The 18,800-nt window shown below is 41.7% G+C and overlaps 1 protein-coding gene across 6 annotated transcripts in view; it reads left to right on the top strand.

The window, feature by feature from the left end:
* The window catches only part of pacs2 (phosphofurin acidic cluster sorting protein 2), a 297,732-nt gene that overhangs the window by 167,652 nt on the left and 111,280 nt on the right, over positions 1-18,800 (top strand). For 4 of the 6 annotated variants that reach the window (XM_043698192.2, XM_043698191.2, XM_043698190.2 and 1 more), the window contains exon 3: positions 14,911-15,000. The exons of the other annotated variants lie outside the window; for them this stretch is intronic. In XM_043698192.2, the coding sequence (XP_043554127.1) occupies positions 14,911-15,000 (90 nt within the window). The remainder of the gene's footprint in view (positions 1-14,910; positions 15,001-18,800) is intronic. 6 annotated transcript variants of the gene reach the window in all.

Raw genomic sequence — 18,800 nt, 5'->3', positions numbered from 1 at the left:
ATCAACCTGAAGCTGAATGTTATTTGAGTTCTGCTGCATTTGGCTTTGCTGGGTCTCCTTGGTGCCACACATTATCAAATGCTGCTTTGATGTCAAGGGCAGTCACCCTCACTTCCCCTTCTGAGTTCATCTCTTTTGTCAAAGTTTGCACCAAGGTTGTAATAAGCTCAGGAGTTGAATGGGTCTGATGGAGCTGAAGCTAAGCATTGAGCAGATTATTGTTGGGAGATCTTTTTTTCCCACCGAGTGGGTGGTAGGGGTCTGGAATTCAGTGTGAAAGCTCGTTGAGGCATATAAATGATCGACTGACATGAAATATATTTCTAATGCAAGTTATTTGATTTCAGTTAATCAAAAAGAGGGCTGTGATAACATATAAGAAGATATTAATTTCTTTTAAGCTAAATATGAACTGGTATACTTTTAGTAGGAAGAGCTGGAAAGCACATCTTCCTTAAATAGTAAGTGTCTAAAGTGAGTGTGGAGAACATAAGAATCTGTAAGCAAATAAGTTGTTAGACATAAAAACTCAGATTATCTTAAGGGATTTAAAGGTATTGGAGAAGATAAAAAAACAAATTGCTAGATTGATATCAGAACTGAGTGGTTATGCCAGTCTGGAGAGGGACGATGGAAGGGATTGATCTGACGAATGTCATTAGCCTATGGAAGTGTTTCATGTGTAGACAGAGAGCAGTTGATTCAGCTTATGGATAAGATCAAAACTAGAACTGTAAATGCAAATTCATTTGTTAAATTCTGGGTGGAGTTCTTTCTACTGAATTTCCTATAGAATTTATTAAAGGGAACAAGGTATTTCAATGAGTTGTCCATGTGAATAGCATTGATATACTTAATAGGAAGCTAGGTTAATGTATAAGTAAGTATGCAGGTACAGCAATGATTAGTAAGGCAAATTGTATGTTGTTCATTGCAAGGGAAATGGAATATAAAAATAGGAAATGTTTTGCTACAGATGTAGCCTCAAAACCCTCTAAACATCTGGAATACTGTATAGTTTTGATCTCCATATTTGAGAAAGGGATGTACATTTATTGGAGGCCATTCAGAGAAGGTTCACTCCACTGTTACTGGAGATTTGGGTGGGGAGGATCCTGCGTATCTTAAGGAATGGTTGGATAGACTGGATCTGTATCAATTGACATTTAAAATAATGATGTGATATCATTGGGACCGAGAAGATCATGAAGGCACTTGACAGGTTGAATGCTGAAAGGATGGTTCCCCTTTGGGCAAGACCAGAACTCTAAAGCACAATTTAAAAAGCAGAGTCTCTCACTTAAGTCTGAGCAGAGAAGTTTTTTTAATTGAGTCATGAGCAGATGAGTCACACCAGGCTTGACATATTAAGTCGTTCTCTCTCCAAAGATGCTGCCAAACCTGCTGAGTTTCTCCCGCCTTCTGTTTCTTTCAGAGTTCCAGTATCTACAGACTTTTCTTTTTCTTTGTGCTGTGCTGATGCTTTTGACACTCTGCTCTAGCTTTCACTAATCCACTCCCACACAGATGACTAGCGACCATTTCTCTCTGAGTCAGCTAGTTAACCATTTGTGCTGGAGCCAGTTCTTTATGTAAGGTTGTTCCTCTGCTCTTTATCCATAGTCCTGCAGTATTTTCCTTTGCAAATATCTGTCAAGCGCTCCTGCCACTGAATCTGTTTTCACAACTCTTTCAAGCATTGCATCCCAGATAATCACTTTCTTCTCATCAAAATAGCTATTACGTCACTCATTAGCCTCCTCTAATGGGATGCTATCCTTATGAGAGGAATTCAGCATAAAAGTAAGGAAGGTAAGCCTCAGTTATGCAGGGATTTGGTGAGACTGCATCTCCAATGTTGTGTATGGTTTTGGTCTCCTTATTTAAGGAAGGATGTAAATGCATTGAAACATGTGGTTTACTAGATTGATGCTTGGGATAATTGTGTTTCCTTATGAGGATAGTTTGGGCAGGTTAGGCTTGTTTCCACTGGAGTTTAGAAAAGTGAGGCATTACTCGATTAAAGTGTACAAGGTCCTGAATGTTCTTGAGAAGATGGACTTGGAGACGATGTTTCCTTGTGTGGATCAGTCCAGAGCAAGGGGACCCTAGTTTTAAAATTAGGAATTGGCTTCTTCAAGACAGAGAGCAATATGAATTTGGAATACTGCCTCAGGAGGAGGAGGAGGAGGAGGAGGAGGTGGAGATGTCTACCACTGTATTAAATACATTCAACTAGGCAGGGGTTGATTACAATGAGAAATTCAAAGCAATCAGATCAGCTATCCTCTTAAATGACTTGTACGAGCTCAGTGGGGAGAACGACCAACATCTCCAATTTCACAGATATCTCAACATTGTCTGCTTTTCTTTTGGATGTGGCTCTCGGGCTATACTAGAGAATCGACACTTGATTTGTGAAGTGGTCTACCAAGTTGCTTGGTTGCATAAAGCAACATAGTGAAAACCAGCATCATATTCAAAGGGTAACTTTATATAAGACATATGCCTTTTTAGAGTTGTCACTTAAAAGAAGCGAATTTTAAAAATCTGTCTGCTAAAAATTAAATACTGCTGTCTGTGCACAGCAATATTTGAGAATCTGCTAGCCTTTTATTTCATCATTGATATTAATTCAACTTCCTGTAAGCAGTAAAATGCAAAGGTATTTTATCACTGTTGGGCATTCATACTGCAATAAAGATAGCAGTAGATTTGTTTATGAAGGCCCTGTCGTTTCTTAGAGGAGCTCATGCCTTAGTTGAAGTGAAGATCTTATAAAGCAGAGAATTTAAGTCACATCTCCAGGAGATTAATTCCTAAGTAACTCAGAGTTGGGACAGATTCGAGAAGAGTCCTTCTCCCTTTATAGTATTGCTATTTATAACCATGGTTGCTTGAATGACTTGCAGGTGTTAGAAACAAACTTAACAAAATTAGCCAAGACTACCCAAACTGGAAACAAGACAATTTATTTTACGATCTTGCAAGAAAGGGCATCAAATGCCAAAGCAAATGAGCATTGAGACAAGTATACAGTTATACCTTTGAGCTGCGTGAGGTCACCTCTCCCGATTCCTACATGACCCAATCACCCTAGTTCTCTGCCTAACTTGTGACCTGACTGCCCCAACGTGACTTCTCCTTATCTTGATTAGATTCTACTTCTATTTCCTTGGACCGTTAGCTGCAACCGTTTTGTAACGAGATTAACACTTGCTGTGCTAGTGTTTTTATTGTTCTGCTTTTCTGCCTGCACAAACTTGTTTTTCCCAGAAGTTTGCTAATCTGATTTTTGCCTGCAGCTGCCCTCTATACTTGTTTGTCAGCACTATGCTTAAGCTTATTGTCACTACCCTTTTTGCCACATCTGCAAAATCAACACCCCTCCCCATTTCTCACAACTCCTCCATTTCTTTTCTTTTGCATCTTGTTGTTTTTGCAATTTCTGCCCTCTTTACACCCTAAGGTGCAGTGGTTCACAATCTTATACACGGTATCACGTTACCCCTTTCGTCTCTCGAATTCTAGGAGGATTCTTTGACTTTCCCTCTGTTGCATGTCACCTGTTGATTGTAAAAGCACCTGATGATGTATTGAGTCCCCTCCCCAGGGGAAGTCATCAGTCAGCTCATTATCCACTTGAGGACATTGAACCCTACTACCAGACCCACTAATATCAAAAATCCTTACATAGCTAGATTGACTAACCACTTTTCCCAGCCCATCACCATCCTGTTCCTTTATCTTTCCGAAGTTCATCCCCAATTTCTCTTATCTTTTATCTTTTTCCTTATTATCTCTGCCTTTTCTTCCACCGTGGAAGAGGTCTCTGGGATGAAAGTGCAGCATTCTTTACTGATTAAAGCACAGGTTCCCCCTTTTTCGGCCAAGATATAGTCTAAAGCCATTCGATTCTGTAAAGCTGTTAGTCTTGTGGCCATCATTTTGGTGGTTATGGCCACTATTTGGGACTCAGTTTCTCTAAATGAGTCAGCGGTATCATTAACCAATTTTTCAAAGGCTGCCGCCAGTTTCTGTATTTCTCTCCCGCCCTTGCAGTGTCGTAATTTGGGAATAATGTCCACCAGAAACGGTCCCATTCAGAGACCTCTCGGATTTTATGGCTTATTCCCTTTTCCTTTTTCAGGGTGCCATGCTTTTCTATCCAGAGGTGAGAGGGTATATAAGCGGGGTAACAGCAGCCACTCCAGCTTTTTTGTTTCTGTGGTAATGTTTGAGTTTTTACTGGATTGTCCCAATATTTACTGCCGGTGCAACCGCCAGTCCATACTTACTTTTCGCCCAGCATATAGGGATATGCCTTGGACCCGCATATCCAATAGGTCCCGTTTAATAATGGGGGAATGTTCATAGCCATGGCTCGGTTAGTGTAGATGCAAAATGATTTTCCTAATTGGAAGGGGGCAGTATCATTCTGATTACAGAAACAAGTGGCGTTTACTGTTCCTGTTGGCAGATGAATGCTAAGTCCATTAATAGGACCCAGGGTTTTAGGGGCGGGTTGAGGGAACCATCCCTCAAAGTTATAGTTATCCCTTTCAGATTTCCACCTTGTATTATTTGAGTCCCAGTCAAATTGTTGGGCATCATAAACTTCGCTTATGGTAAGTGGTATTACCGAGATGGGGATCCCCGATTCACCATGGTGAGGGATCTCTGCACAGACCCAACAGTCGGTAAGTCCCTTTTGTTCAGCATAATGTTGGCATAGGGAAGTAAAATGATTTTTCCCGTTTCCTTGAACCGTCAGTATGTCTATCATTACAACACTATACCAATACCCACTCATCTCTTACCTCTGTCCGCCTTCCTGCCTATCTTTCCCTCTTTTGTCGTCGTCTGGGAGAAGTGAGTCCACGCACCCTTACAATCAGTAGCAGCAAATTTTAAAATCAATGGCAGCAACTATTAAAAGTCTCTTATTTCAGTCCAGTCTTCCTGCTCAGCTTGACTTTCAGAGGGTTGACTGTAGGATGAGCTTGCCACTCTGCCGAAGGGGAAGGAGCGTCCACGGGGCCCTTAACACGAGTGTGATGACTCCACCCTTTTTCTGCAGTTCGGATGGCTGTTTCGGTAGTCAGGAGAGTTAAGAATGGTCTCTCCCAGCTCGGGTGTAGTTTGGTATCCTTCCAGGTCTTTATCAGGACCCAATCACCTGGTCATATCTGATGTACTGCAAACTCGAGTGGTGGTGTCTGTACCAAAAGGCCTTTATTCCTAAGAACAGCTAATGAAGAGCCTAGTGCCGCAATATAGTTTTTCAAAAACCTGTCATTAAACTCGGCCGTGGGTACCTCTCCCTTCCCTCCCAGGAATGGCAGCCCAAACATCATTTCATAAGGAGAAAGTCCGATATCACGCCTCGGGGGCCGTCCGAATGTGAAATATTGCAATAGGTAAGCATTTAGTCCGTGGTAATCGAGTCTCTAGGACTAACTTTGATAATTGCTTCTTTAAGGTTTGATTCATTCTTTCCACCTGTCCAGAGGAGGGTGGGTGCCAAGGAGTATGGAATTCCCACGAAATTTCTAATCCTGCTATTACCCCTTGTAAGATCTTAGAAATAAAATAGGTACCTTGGTCTGAATCTATAGTTTCCACTATTCCATATCGTGGGATGATATGTTCAAGGAGTGTTTCACTACTCCTTTTGGGGTAGCTGAAGACATTGGGAAAGCTTCCACCCACCCGGTTAAGTGGTCTACTATGACTAATGAGTACTTTTGTTTCCCTACCAGGGGTAATTCTGTAAAGTCGACCTGTATGCTCTGAAAAGGTCTTACCCCGGGATTCCTTCCACCTTTTTGCCCTCCTCTTGTTACCTTTTTATTCATCTTTTGGCAAATCGGGCATCCTGAGCATACCTGCTTGGCTAACGTGTATATCCCTTTACATCCGTACTTCCTTAACACTATGTCACACATAGCTTGAGAGCCCCAATGACTGCCTTGGTGCAGGGTATTTAGAATGTTTCTCATGACTGGTTTACTCAACATTTCCCTCCCATCCGGGAGAATCCATCTTCCTTCACTTGTCTTAGTGGCTCCTATCTCCTGGAATTCTTTTTCCTCTTCCTTAGTGTACACGGGGTTCACGGAAGGCGACTCCACTAGGGGTGTGAGAACCCGTATTTTTTGTTACTGTAAGGTTCATAGCTGCCTCTTTGCTTCGTCTGCTAGCCTATTTCCTCTTGCTTCTAGAGTGTTCCCCTTTTGGTGCCCCGGTACATGAACTATTGCTATTTCTCATGGTAATTCCAAACTTTTCAACACTTGTCCTATTAACTCTTCGTGTACTAATTCCTTTCCCCGGCTATTGATTCAGTCCACGTTCTTGCCATATTTTTACGAAGGTATGGACCACCCTATAGGCATACTTAGAGTCGGTGTAAATTGTCCCATCCTGATTTTCTAGTTGTTTTAAAGCTTGGTTTAATGTATACAACTCACAAGTTTGGGCCAACCCATGTATTAAGCAACCGGTCAGCCTCAACTGTTTGGTTCTTGTTACCATCCACTACTGCATATCCATTGTGTCTTTTTCTTTGTACCACTCTTGATGACCCGTCTATAAACAGTCTGTCCCCATCATGCAAGGGAATATCTTTTAGATCTGGTCTAACCTTAATCTGATACTCAATGATATCTAAATAGTCATGTTCTAATTCTCGTTTGTCCAGAGGTTCTCCCTTCCCTAGGAATGTAGCTGGGGTTAGACAGGTATCTGTTGCTAACACGAGTCATCTCTCTCCATCAGGATGGCTTCGTATTTCAAGATTCGTGCGTCTATCAACCATCTCCCTGCCTTTTGGTTTAGCACAGTTCTGACTTGATGGGGGGTACTAACGACTAGCGCCACTCCAAAAGTAAGTTTACGGCTCCCCTCTACCAGTATGACAGTGACTGCCACTGCCTGTATACATTCAGGCCATCCTCTCGAGACAGGATCCAAGATCTTGGACAGGAAGGCTATGGGCTGCCTCCTTCCCCCTCCCTTCTGGGTTAACACTCCTAAGGCTGCTCCATCATTTACTGTCACAAAAAGGTGAAATGGTTTCTCGAGGGAAGGAAGGGCCAGCATTGGAGCTTGTATTAAACTACGCTTTAACTCATGTAACCCTTCCTTTTCCTCTTCTATCCAGTGTAGTCTTTCATGTTCAGGTTCTGTCAATTTATAATATAACCCCTTCGTTTTCTGGGCGTATGCTTCTATCCATAATCTACAATAGCCCACTCGCCCCAAGAACTTCCGTAATTCTTGTTTGCTGGTCGGGAGGGGTAGTTCTACTATTCCTTTAATTCTCTCGGGGTTAATTCGCCTAGTACCCTCACTAACAAGGTGCCCTAAATATTTCACTTCTTTCTCTACATATTGCAATTTATTCCTAGATACTCTTAAACCTTGTTGCCCTAGGAAATTTGACAGCCTATTGGTGGCCAAGCTCACGTCATCTCTCTTTCGTCCTGACACAAGTAGGTCGTCCACATATTGTAATAGTGACGTCCCTTTAGGCATCTCAAGTTGTTCCAGGACCTGTTCCAGTACTTGCCCCGAATAGATTAGGTGATTCTGTGAATCCCTGGGGAAGTATCATCCATCGGAATTGTTGCTTTCTATCAGTGTATGGGTTTTCCCACTCTAAGGCAAACATGTCACGGCTTTCTGGAGCCAGAGAGCGGCCCAGAATGCATCCTTTAAATCTATTCCACTCAACCAGCGGTGGTCAGATGGTATCTTGCCTAGCAAAGTGTACGGATTGGGGACTACCGGGTGTCGTGTTCGAACCAATCTGTTCAATGCTCTGAGATCCTGCACTAATCAATAGGTTCTGTCTGGTTTCCGGACATGCACTTTGGGGTATTAAAGGGTGACATACAGGGTTCTAACAATCCGGTTTTTAACAAAGAATCTATAACTGGTTGCAGACCTTTACGACTTTCCAGTGATATGGGGTATTGTCTAACCCGAACTGTCTTATTCTCCTGAATCAACATAATTACCATCGGAGTAATAGTTAGATGCCCAGTCTTACCCGGTCTTGCCCATACATCAGGGCTGATTTGTTTTTCGTCGCTAGGTGTTAACATGGCCATCTTTACGGTCACTGCACTATTTTCCACCCCAATTTTTAAGCCTAACAAGATAATCAAATCCCTACCTAATAGATTACTTCCAATGTCGGGAATATACAATAATTGTCCTGTCACTTTCTCATTATTTACTCTAATTAGAGTTGGCTCAAAAATAGGCACTAGGAATTCTTCGCCTTTTACTCCAGAAACCCTGAGATTCTTATTGGTTAATTTAACACCGGTAGGTCTAAAACTTAGGGATGACCGTGCCGTTCCAGTGTCCACCAAAAACACTGCCTCCTCCCCTTCAGGTCCCACTTTAGATTTATCAAGGGTTCCCGGTGGGTTTCAGGAGGAAGGAACCCCTGACTCCCCTATTCCTCATCAAATGTCATTAGGGAAACAGTTTCCCTTTCCGGCGTTAGTCCAGGGAAATGCCCCACGTTTAAAATGCCCCACTTTTCCACAATGGTAACATCCTGCCTGTTGCCTCCTTCCCCAGACGTCCGACCTTTGTCTTTCGTGTCCTTCTCTACTCTTATCCTTTCTATTATCTCCTGATCCTAATCTCCTTTGTTATTTTATCTACTGCCGCCACCATCATTTTAGCTTTCTGCTTCTGCTTCTGCTTCTCGTCCTCTCTCTTCACATACACTTTCTGTGCCTCATGTAATAACTCTTCCATCTGTTTTTCACTCCATCCATCTATTTTCTGCAATTTCTTTTGTATGTCCGGCCATGACTTTGTCACAAACTGGACCTTCAAAAGTCCTTGCGCCACCGGGTCATCAGGATTCATTCCTGAATATTTCCTTGTGGCTTCTTTGAGCCTTTGAAGAAACGCTGAAGGGATCTCGTCTTTCTCCTGCCTTACTTCAAAAGCCTTAACAAAGTTTTGTGATCTTGGCGCTGCTTCCTTAATTCCCAAGATCACCATTTCCCGAAAGTCTCTCATGCTTCCCCTATCATGTGCATTCATGCCCTCCCATCGGGGATCTGTATAAGGGAATTTTTGTTCAGCCGGAGTTACTTCTTCAACCAGAGGGTATCTCTTTTCCCATTCCCTCAGAGCGGCCCTTCTGATCATACCCCTTTCTTCTCCTGAGAATAACGTCCCCAATATTGCCATTATTTCCCCCCAGGTATACCAATTTGGCCCCAAAAACTGGTCTAACTGCTCCCCCAATCCCATGGGATCCTCAATTAGATTTTTCATTTCCTTTTTAAAGGCTCTGACCTCCCCATTGGTCAGCGGCGCATTAACATATCTAATTTCGCCGTTTCCAATGGGGATCTCTCTGAGAGGATATGCTTGTGTTGCCCCGCCTTGTTCCCTTTCTTCTCTCCTTACTGCTGATCTAATCTTAACCTGACTCACAGTGGAGTCCTCTTCTGGGCTTTTTCAGATTCTTCCGGGGGTTCCTCTGCTGGGGGTGCAGAGGACTGGGCCGACGGTCGACTGTCGCCGGGGGATGGCGGACCGTCATTTCTATTGTAATAAGGGGGAGGTAAATCTGACAAAGAGTCCCAACGGGGAGTTTTGGATTTTTCATTCTTTTCCTCCCTTTCTTTCTTTTTTAAGACGAACATGTTTTGGCTCCCTATCCAACAGGCTGCATAATCAGCCTCTTGTCGGCTTTGTTTCTCTTTGCTATTAACATATATATTTAAGTGTTGGCACAGCCAATCTTCATCGGACCCATATTTGGGCCAAAAGATATCAGATTTCTTAATACTTTCTTGTGTCCTGACAAAACAACAATACCTTATCATTATAACTTTATCTTTCCCCCGCGTCCGGGAGTTGTGTTCCCAATTTCCCAACATTTTCCCCAAAAGACTGTCAGACGGAATTTCTTCAAGTTTAACATTATCTGTAGATCGATCTTTATAGAGACAACTTCCCTTGCCTCCTTTTTTAAAATTTAATTGACCTTTTCGAGGTCTGGTGTCACCTTCTTCCATATCCACTTCAGGTTCCTGACCTTCGCTTGGGGGAATTTCCCTTCTGAACAACCGGTCTAGGGCTGGCTGCTAGAATCAGGTTGACACCCTTTTCCGTCCGATCGATCTGGCCAATTATATATTATTTTTAGACATCGCCAATTCCCCATACTTCTCGTATGTCCCCAACCACCAAGGCAATACTTAAAGGTCCTTTTCTTACCTTGGTCTGTGCACAGAGTTACCTGGTCGTGTCAATTCGGCCGTTATCCGCGTGGCAATTCCCGCAACAGCTACTTTTGCAAATCCCCGGTCGCCTGGATATATCTCGAGAGACCTTTCCTTACCCGGGTCTTGTGCACAAGAGTTAGCTGACCGAACCCGCCGCGTCTTCCCGTCTTGTTTCCAGGGTCTTTCCAGCCAGATCACGCTTGCCCAAAGCCACGGCGGCAATAAGGGGAAACTAGAGATCGCCGAAATCAGCGAGGTGCACCTTCTCAGTTTCTCCAAGAATGCTGAGTGACCGGAGCTTGGGATCCCGGACGAGCCCCCAAATCTGTTAGAAACAAACTTAACAAAATTAGCCAAGACAACCAAAACTGGAACAAGACAATTTATTTTACGATCTTGCAAGAAAGGGTGTCAAATGCCAAAGCAAATGAGCAATGAGCATTGAGACAAGTATACAATTATACCTTTGAGCTGAGTGAGGTCACCTCTCCCGATTCCTACATTACTCAATCACCCTAGTTCTCTGCCTAACTTGTGACCTGACCTCCCCTACGTGACTTCTCCTTATCTTGATTAGATTCTACTTCTATTTCCTTGGACCGTTAGCTGCAACCGTTTTGTAACGAGATTAACACTTGCTGTGCTAGTGTTTTCTGTTGTTCTGATTTACTGCCTGCACAAACTTGTTTTTCCCAGAAGTTTGCTAATCTGATCTTTGCCTGCAGCTGCCCTCTATACTTGTTTGTCAGCACTATGCTTAAGCTTATTGTCACTACCCTTTTTGCTACATCTGCGAAAACAACACCCCTCCCCATTTCTCACACAGGTTTGATGATTGTCTAACGAAACTCCGTCTGGACACTACATTCTTGTTTTTTTTTTAAAAAAGTAGATAGCAAATGGCTTCGTCTTGAAGTGACTTCCATAAGTTCAGAGTCTCCTTCGGTTTTCAGTGGATAGTTGAGTGGCCTCTTTCTGTGCTGTAATGTTTCTGTGGTTACAAAATAGGCATCAAGATAAATAGCAGTTTCTATGGCAGTGAAGGCAAAAGCTGTGTGTCTCCTGAATTAGCTGCCGTGCTGATGGTCCAGACACATCAGTGTGCACATTTTGGATTGGTTGTGTATTTACTTATACTGATTTTAATTAGAGTTGTTAAGGACACATCCTATTAAATCAGGAGAAGTAACTCCAGCACCACTGGAGTTGGCTGTATTGAACATTGCACCTGAACGTGTCAGTTCTGTGCACGACTACCTCAGTGGTATCCCAGTACTCAACTCCAGTCATAGTGGCTCTGATATCAGAACCCTCCTGTGCCTGTTCACATGGCTATTCCGTCCCAGTGACATTGGAGAAGGCTGTTAGGGAACCTGTCCATGTGAGGATGGAAGTTTGACAGTAGAGGCCATGGGTAAATGGATTAGGAAGGTTGGGGAGCATGACCAGAAGAGACTGAGGGCTGATGGAACATTGCTGTTTGTGGTGGGGAACATTGCTTACTGGGGAAACTACAATTCAAAGAAAAGTTTTAATTAATTAAATACACAATAACTCAGTCTCAAGTGACCTCAAGAGATGTGGCTTCAGCTTGTGACATCAGGGGAGGGTGGGGTTGCTTGACCACTACTCTTCCCTATTTCTCACTGGTAATTCCACAAACACAGAACAGAGCTATTCACAACGACGATAGGCAAATTACTTGCCGAGAATTTCGGATACTGTATATGAGTACTATGGGTTTTTGCAGGACTTTTCTGAGTCACTAATAGATTAATTGATAGAAATTGCTGTGATTAAAAAACTAGAATAGTGGAAGGCAAATAATAGAGTCATAGAGACGTACAGCACGGAAACAGACCATTTGGTCCAACTCGTCCATGCCAACCAGATATCCCAACCCAATCTAGTTCCACCTACCAGCACCCGGCCCATATCCCTCCAAACCTTTCTTATTCATATACCCATCCAGATACCTTTTAAATGTTGCAATTGTACCAGCCTCCACCACTTCCTCTGGCAGCTCATTCCATACACGTACCACCCTCTGCGTGAAAAAGTTGCCCCTTAGGTCTCTTTTATGTCTTTCCCCTATCACCCTAAACTTATGCCCTCAGGGAAATGACTTTGTCTATTTACCCTATCCATGCCTGTCATAATTTTGTAAACCTCTATAATGTCACCCCTCAGTCTCCGACGCTCCAGGGAAAACAGCCCCAGCCTGTTCAGCCACTCCTTGTAGCTCAAATGTTCCAACTCATCACATCCTTGTAAATCTTTTCTGAACCCTTTCAAGTTTCACAACATCTTTCCGATAGGAAGGAGGCCAGAATTGCACGCAATATTCCAACAGTGACCTAATCAATGTCCTGTACAGCCACAACATGACCTCCCAACTCCTGTACTCAATACTCTAACCAATAAAGGAAAACATACCAAACTCTGCTTTCACCTATCCAATCTACCTCCGACTCCACTTTCAAGGAGCTATGAACCTGCATTCCAAGGTCTCTTTGTTCAGCACACTCCCTAGGACCTTACCATTAAGTGTGTAAGTCCTGCTAAGGTCTGTTTTCCCAAAATGCAGCACCTTGCATTTATCTGAATTAAACTCTACCTGCCACTTCTCAGCTCATTGGCCCATCTGGTCAAGATCCCGTTGTAATCTGAGGTAACCTCCTTCGCTGTCTACTACACCTCCAATTTGGGTATCATCTGCAAACTTAGTAACTATACCTCTTATGCTCATATCCAAATCATTTGTATAAATGACAAAAAGTAGTGGACCCAGCACCAATCCTTGTGGCACTCCACTGGTCACAGGCCTCCAGTCTGAAAAACAACTCTCCACCACCACCCTCTGACTTCTACCTTCGAGCCAGTTCTGTATCCAAATGGCTAGTTCTCCCTGCATTCCATGAAATCTAATCTTGCTAATCAGTCTCCCATTGGGAACCTTTTCGAATACAATACTGAAATCCATATAGATCACATCTACCGCTCTGTCTTCATCAATCTTCTTTGTTACTACTTCAAAATCCTCAATCAAGTTTGTGAGACATTATTTCCCACGCTCAAAGGCATGTTGACTATCCCTAGTCAGTCCTTGCCAAATACATGTGCATCCTGTCCCTCAGGATGTAACTTTATTCTAGCAGAAGAATTTCCAAAGTGGAGGATGGGATGCCAGAGTCACAAGTTGAAATTTTCGGGTTGTGAGCTCCAAAGCAGCTCCCCTCCCATCAGTCACTGATGGCAACAGTTTTTGAGCCTCAAAATGTATTACAGTGGATTAAGATTTAGTTATGTAATGTTCCATGCTATGAAAACCAACAGGATAAATATTGCTTGTGCAAACTAATATTTAAAAACTAAGTTAAAAATAAGTTTACTATTTAAAGTGAAAGCAAAAACAAAACAAAACAGCAATGGACATTAGTCCTTACACTTTTATCTGAACAAGGCAGCTCCTGAATATACTTGTGCTAGATGTCATTTGCCTGCATGCCTTGTCTTTCACAAAAATCTGGCAGGACTAACTGTGTGGGAACACTGAGGGATGTGAGAGATCTACATGGAAGAGAAAATGGTAGAGAACAAAACCAACTTCTCGAAGCTGGGGAAAACAATTGTATGGCCAAATAGACTGCAACAAAATTGGTGAAGTGGCCATTGGTCTGTCTGAAATTGTTAATTTTCTTGATTTGTTCTTGGTATCCTGCTAATGGTATGTGTGGCAACATTGTTTATAATTGCAATCTGAACCAGTTAAAGTTAATAGTTTTCTTGTACAATAAATCCATGAGTGTTATAAATCAATATCACGTGCTACTATTTTCAAGTTATTGATACATGATTTGCAATGTATAAACATAAGGTAAGAGTACACTGTATTTACGAAACACAGGAATCTTGCGCAAAATGAGTGCATTATTATAAACATGGGTGCTTTATCTAGTGGTATAATGTATTCCAGTACACAGAATATACCTATAACACATGATTTTTCACTATAAATGAGAATTTACACAGCTTCCCTCTTGTTGTTACATATAGGAAGCTTATACTTGTATTTAGAAACTGGGATTATGTTCTGTGGTCCACAGCTTCTCGTTGGCTTTAAGTTCACTGTTATGGTTTATTACCCTTCAACTAGCCTGTGCTTGTTAGTTCTTCTTGCTCTAGACCCATGTTCCAATTGTCTTTACTCACTCCAGATACCCACACTGCTTAACCCAGATGACCAGTGTCGAATCGTCGTCTTAAAGAAGGGAAAATGGTATAACAGTTTGTCCAAGCTGCACTTCTTTATCTTCTAACGGCCTTGTCACTAATGGATCTATTTGGCTGACATTCCTATCCTAGAAGACAGCCAGGGCATGTGCTTAGGTTTTGATTATGAAGGATGACAATTTGGAATTCAGAATGTGCGCCTTGGTAACCCTAAAATTTGCAGTGACGGAATGATTTTGGGTTTAAAAATGCAAAGTTGGAGAAAGGAAATAAATATGCATGAAGTGGTTAGCTTTATTTGAAAGCACATCTTGATATGGTTTATTTTTAAAGCATGAAGGTTACTGCACATCTTTTGAAATTGCTGTTATATTTCTAATTTTAATGTCTAATGTCTTCAACATAGGGCTCAAAAAGAATCTTACGATCGCACGAGATTATATTGCCACCTAGTGGACTAGTGGAAACTGATCTCGCATTAACTTTTTCCCTTCAGGTAACTGGTCTATTTGTTTTAACACTTTTCATTATGGAACGATTTTATAAGAATATTTCTGAAGTATTTCAACTTTTAAATGTTTCTTGCTGATGATATAAGTTACACTTGCACAGATTACACAGTAGTCAGGAAAGTCTTATATCTATCTTGGCTCATCCACCCATGCCTGCATGGACAAATCTAGGCATGTTAGGCAATAAATTAGAAAATAAAGGGAAAAATACATAATTCCATGTTTTAGATTAGATTAGATTAGATTACATTACTTTACAGTGTGGAAACAGGCTCTTCGGCCCAACAAGTCCACACCGACCCGCCGAAGCGTAACCCACCCCTACCCCTACATTTACCCCTTACCTAACACTACGGACAATTTAGCATGGCCAATTCACCTGACCTGCACATCTTTGGACTGTGGGAGGAAACCGGAGCACCCGGAGGAAACCCACGCAGACACTGGGAGAACGTGCAAACTCCACAGTCAGTCGCCTGAGGCGGGACATGTCTTAAATGTCTGAGAGCAAGGAGTTTTTTTTCCCCCAAAAATAATACTCTCAGACGATATTGTGTCTTTACACATGGAGCGAGACAAGAATATAAATGCAGCGAAATTATGACTTTTCTGTAAATTGCTTTTTGACAATTCGCTAGATTGTTTCCAATTCTGCATGCCACACTTCAAAAAGCTTGTCATGACCCTGCAGATGGTGCAGAGGAGAATTATCAGAATGGAGTGAAGGTTGAATATCTTCATCTATTTGGAGAGCCGAGAAAAAACTTAAATCACTGTTCTTGTACTGGAGAATATTTGTGGGAAAATTAATACAGATGCTCAAAATTATGAAGGATTTCAATAAAGCCAGAGCTGTTGTTTCTACTTGCAGAAATGTCAGTAAACAGAAGATCTGATTTAAGGTAAATAGCCAAGAGCTTTGATGAGGGAAGATGGCAATTTTTTTTTTACACCAATTTAGAATCCATTTTGTGAAGGAACTGGCTGAATACTCGTAATTAGCGGGGTTTTGGAAAAGGAGCAGGATGTTGGGCTAATTGGATAGCTCTTTTAAAGAGCTGACACAGGCATAATAGACTGATGAGCTACCTTCTGTGCTGAGATGCTGATTTTGACACTGACTCTCATAAGGCTTTTTAATTTAAATTTGATGTATTCTGTCAGTTATTCATGCAGTGCACTCCCCACTTTTGTTGCAAGGTTTCTCATTGCCACAGGCTCCTTCACCTTGCAATTAAGGATGAATCATCGGCACGATTTATTGGACTTGCATGATTTTTTCTTCTTCTAAAACAAGAAATACTTAGTTATGGTACAATTGGAGGAAAAAGTCAGCAGTCCATAACATCGAACGAGACCATTTGGCCCTTCAACTCCATTATCTTGTTCTGAGTCCATAGCCTCGATAGTTCTTTCTCTGCAAGCTTATCTACATTTCCTTTACAAGATTAAATGGTTTGTTCCTTAACCACATCCCTTGAGAATATTTCAGCAGCACTCTGTAGAAAGTTATTATAATGTCTCTCTGACTGTTATGGACAAGTTTAGAAAGGAACTAAAACACTTGTATATGCACTTCCATTTGTTGTCTTAAATCAACAATATTTTTTGGAGAGGAAGATGTGTCTGCATCTTAACCCAAGAGACTCTGGACAGCAGTAAATGTTTACGGAGTTAAGTAAAAAGTATTTTTTATTCATGCATTCACCCAAAACTCTAAGCGCTACCTCAGTCACGCAAAAAAGACAGTCAAAGAAGATCGTACGTGATTGCAAGTGACAGACAAAATGGTCATTAAAGTTCTCATATTCGACACATTTTGTAAGGTCGCTGTCACTGTCATTGATGGAGTCCATTCCACTCTTGAATTGTAGTCTGTACCGGTTCAAATAGCTGCAGTCAGATATCAGTATAATTTCAGGTTTCCCCAGAAGAGCTGAACATTCAGTAGGTCACAAAGTTATACACTGCAGTTCTCACACTAGGATTTCTTTACAGGTGACCATAAGTTGTCAAAGCTGGAGAAGGCCATTCAGCCATTTGTCAGCTCTGCCGTGGCTGATAATGGCTCATCTCCTAATCCTCAGCTCCACTTTTCCTCCCTTGTCATATAACCCTTGATTCCCTGACTGATTAAAGAATCTGTCTTCCTTATCCTTGAAAGTACTTAACAACCCAGCCTTTACAGCCCTGTGAAGTAAAGAATTCCCAGATTCACCGCCTTGAGAAAAGAATCTCCTCCTTGTTTCTTTCTTAAATTGGCAAAGTTAAAAATCACACAATTTCAGGTTATAGTCCAACAGGTTTATTTGGGAGTATAAGCTTTTGGAGCGCTGCTGCTTCATCAGGTAGCTAGTGGAGCTGGATCATAGGACACAGAATTTATAGTAAAAGATCAAAGTGTCATTCAACTGATGTGATGTATTGAACCAATCTAGATTGCTGTTAAGTCTTTCGTCACTTAGAATGGGTCGCAGGTTCCAATTTATTAATGTGTAAATCCCAGAACCACTTTCAAGTCACATTCCTGAGATAACTTAAGGTTTTATTAAAAAAGATGACAATTCAACTCAGACAATGCATAAAAGTGTGAGGTTAAAGTCTGCCTGTATCCCAACCTTGGGTCAGACTGGCTCTGTTTCCAAAGTGGGAATTTATAAAATGTCACTGACTGCCTATAGATTGTAGTGCACACTTTTTGAACAAAAAATAATATATCTGCAAATACAAATCTGTAAATGCAAATACCCCATAGACGTGTGTATGGGAGACAGGGAGAGTGAGTGTGTGTGCATGAATGTGACGGAGTATATGCCTGCAAGAGAGTGTGCGCATGAGTGTGAATTTGTGTATGTGAGTGTGGTTGTATGTAAGAGTGTGTGTGGGTGTGTGTGTGGTCACCTGTAGTGTGCCAAGATCCTGGTTGAGGCCACCTTCATGGGTCCCAAACTTGGCTATCAGCCTTTGCTCGGCGACTCTGCGTTGTTGCATATCCTGAGGTCCGCCTTGGAGGACAGTCACATGAAGATCTGAGACTGAAAGTCAGTAAGAAGACAACCCAGGGAATTCAGCAGCTGGAAGAGTGAAGTCACAGAAGACAACTGTGACTGTGTGGTTTTGAAATTAAGTTGATGTAATTTTAATGTGTCTTATTGGAACAGCATATTACAAAGTTGGAGGCAGGCAATAAGCAGTTAAGAGAAAGGAGGCCTTAGAGTTGTGAATAATTGTTTAATGTTCACATTTGGACTTAAAAAATAGATTGATGTTATTTTCTTTAAATAGTGGAATTTGGGAGTTCTTTCTCACATTTTAGCAGATTACAAGGCGAGGTGAGCTTTTCTGGGTGTTTAGTTTAATTAACAGAGGGTTTCACCTCAATGTCATAGCAATAGAAGGTAGACAATGGGGCCCTTCACAGCTATTAATGGGTAACAATTTCTCTGGAGTTCTCTTTTTGATAAATTGCAAACAAAAATTCTGCAAGTTAATTTTGTTTTGAGTTTGGAGCATAAAAAATTAGCAAGATCAATTGTGAATTCCACAGTGAGGTGCTGTCATGGTTTGACCATTCAACGGGAAACCCCTCCACCACTCACCCAGTGTGATTTAATGAGAAACTTCTCAGAAGATTGATATACAATTTGCTGAAGTCACCTGCCCCTTTTCAACCATCGTAACTAGATTGATTTTTTTTTATGCAAAGTCTATTTGAAAATGAAGATAAAGCTTCATAAGCTATACAAGGTATTCGCCAAAAACGGATACCCGCGCAACTTCATCA

The sequence above is a fragment of the Chiloscyllium plagiosum genome, unplaced genomic scaffold (assembly GCF_037043375.1).
Source record: "Chiloscyllium plagiosum isolate Xiang-an unplaced genomic scaffold, Cpla_swu_hap1 HiC_scaffold_8, whole genome shotgun sequence".
NCBI classification, from domain to species: Eukaryota; Metazoa; Chordata; class Chondrichthyes; order Orectolobiformes; family Hemiscylliidae; genus Chiloscyllium; species Chiloscyllium plagiosum.
Note: the sequence above shows the minus strand (reverse complement) of the source record. Positions and strands in the feature narration are given on the sequence as shown.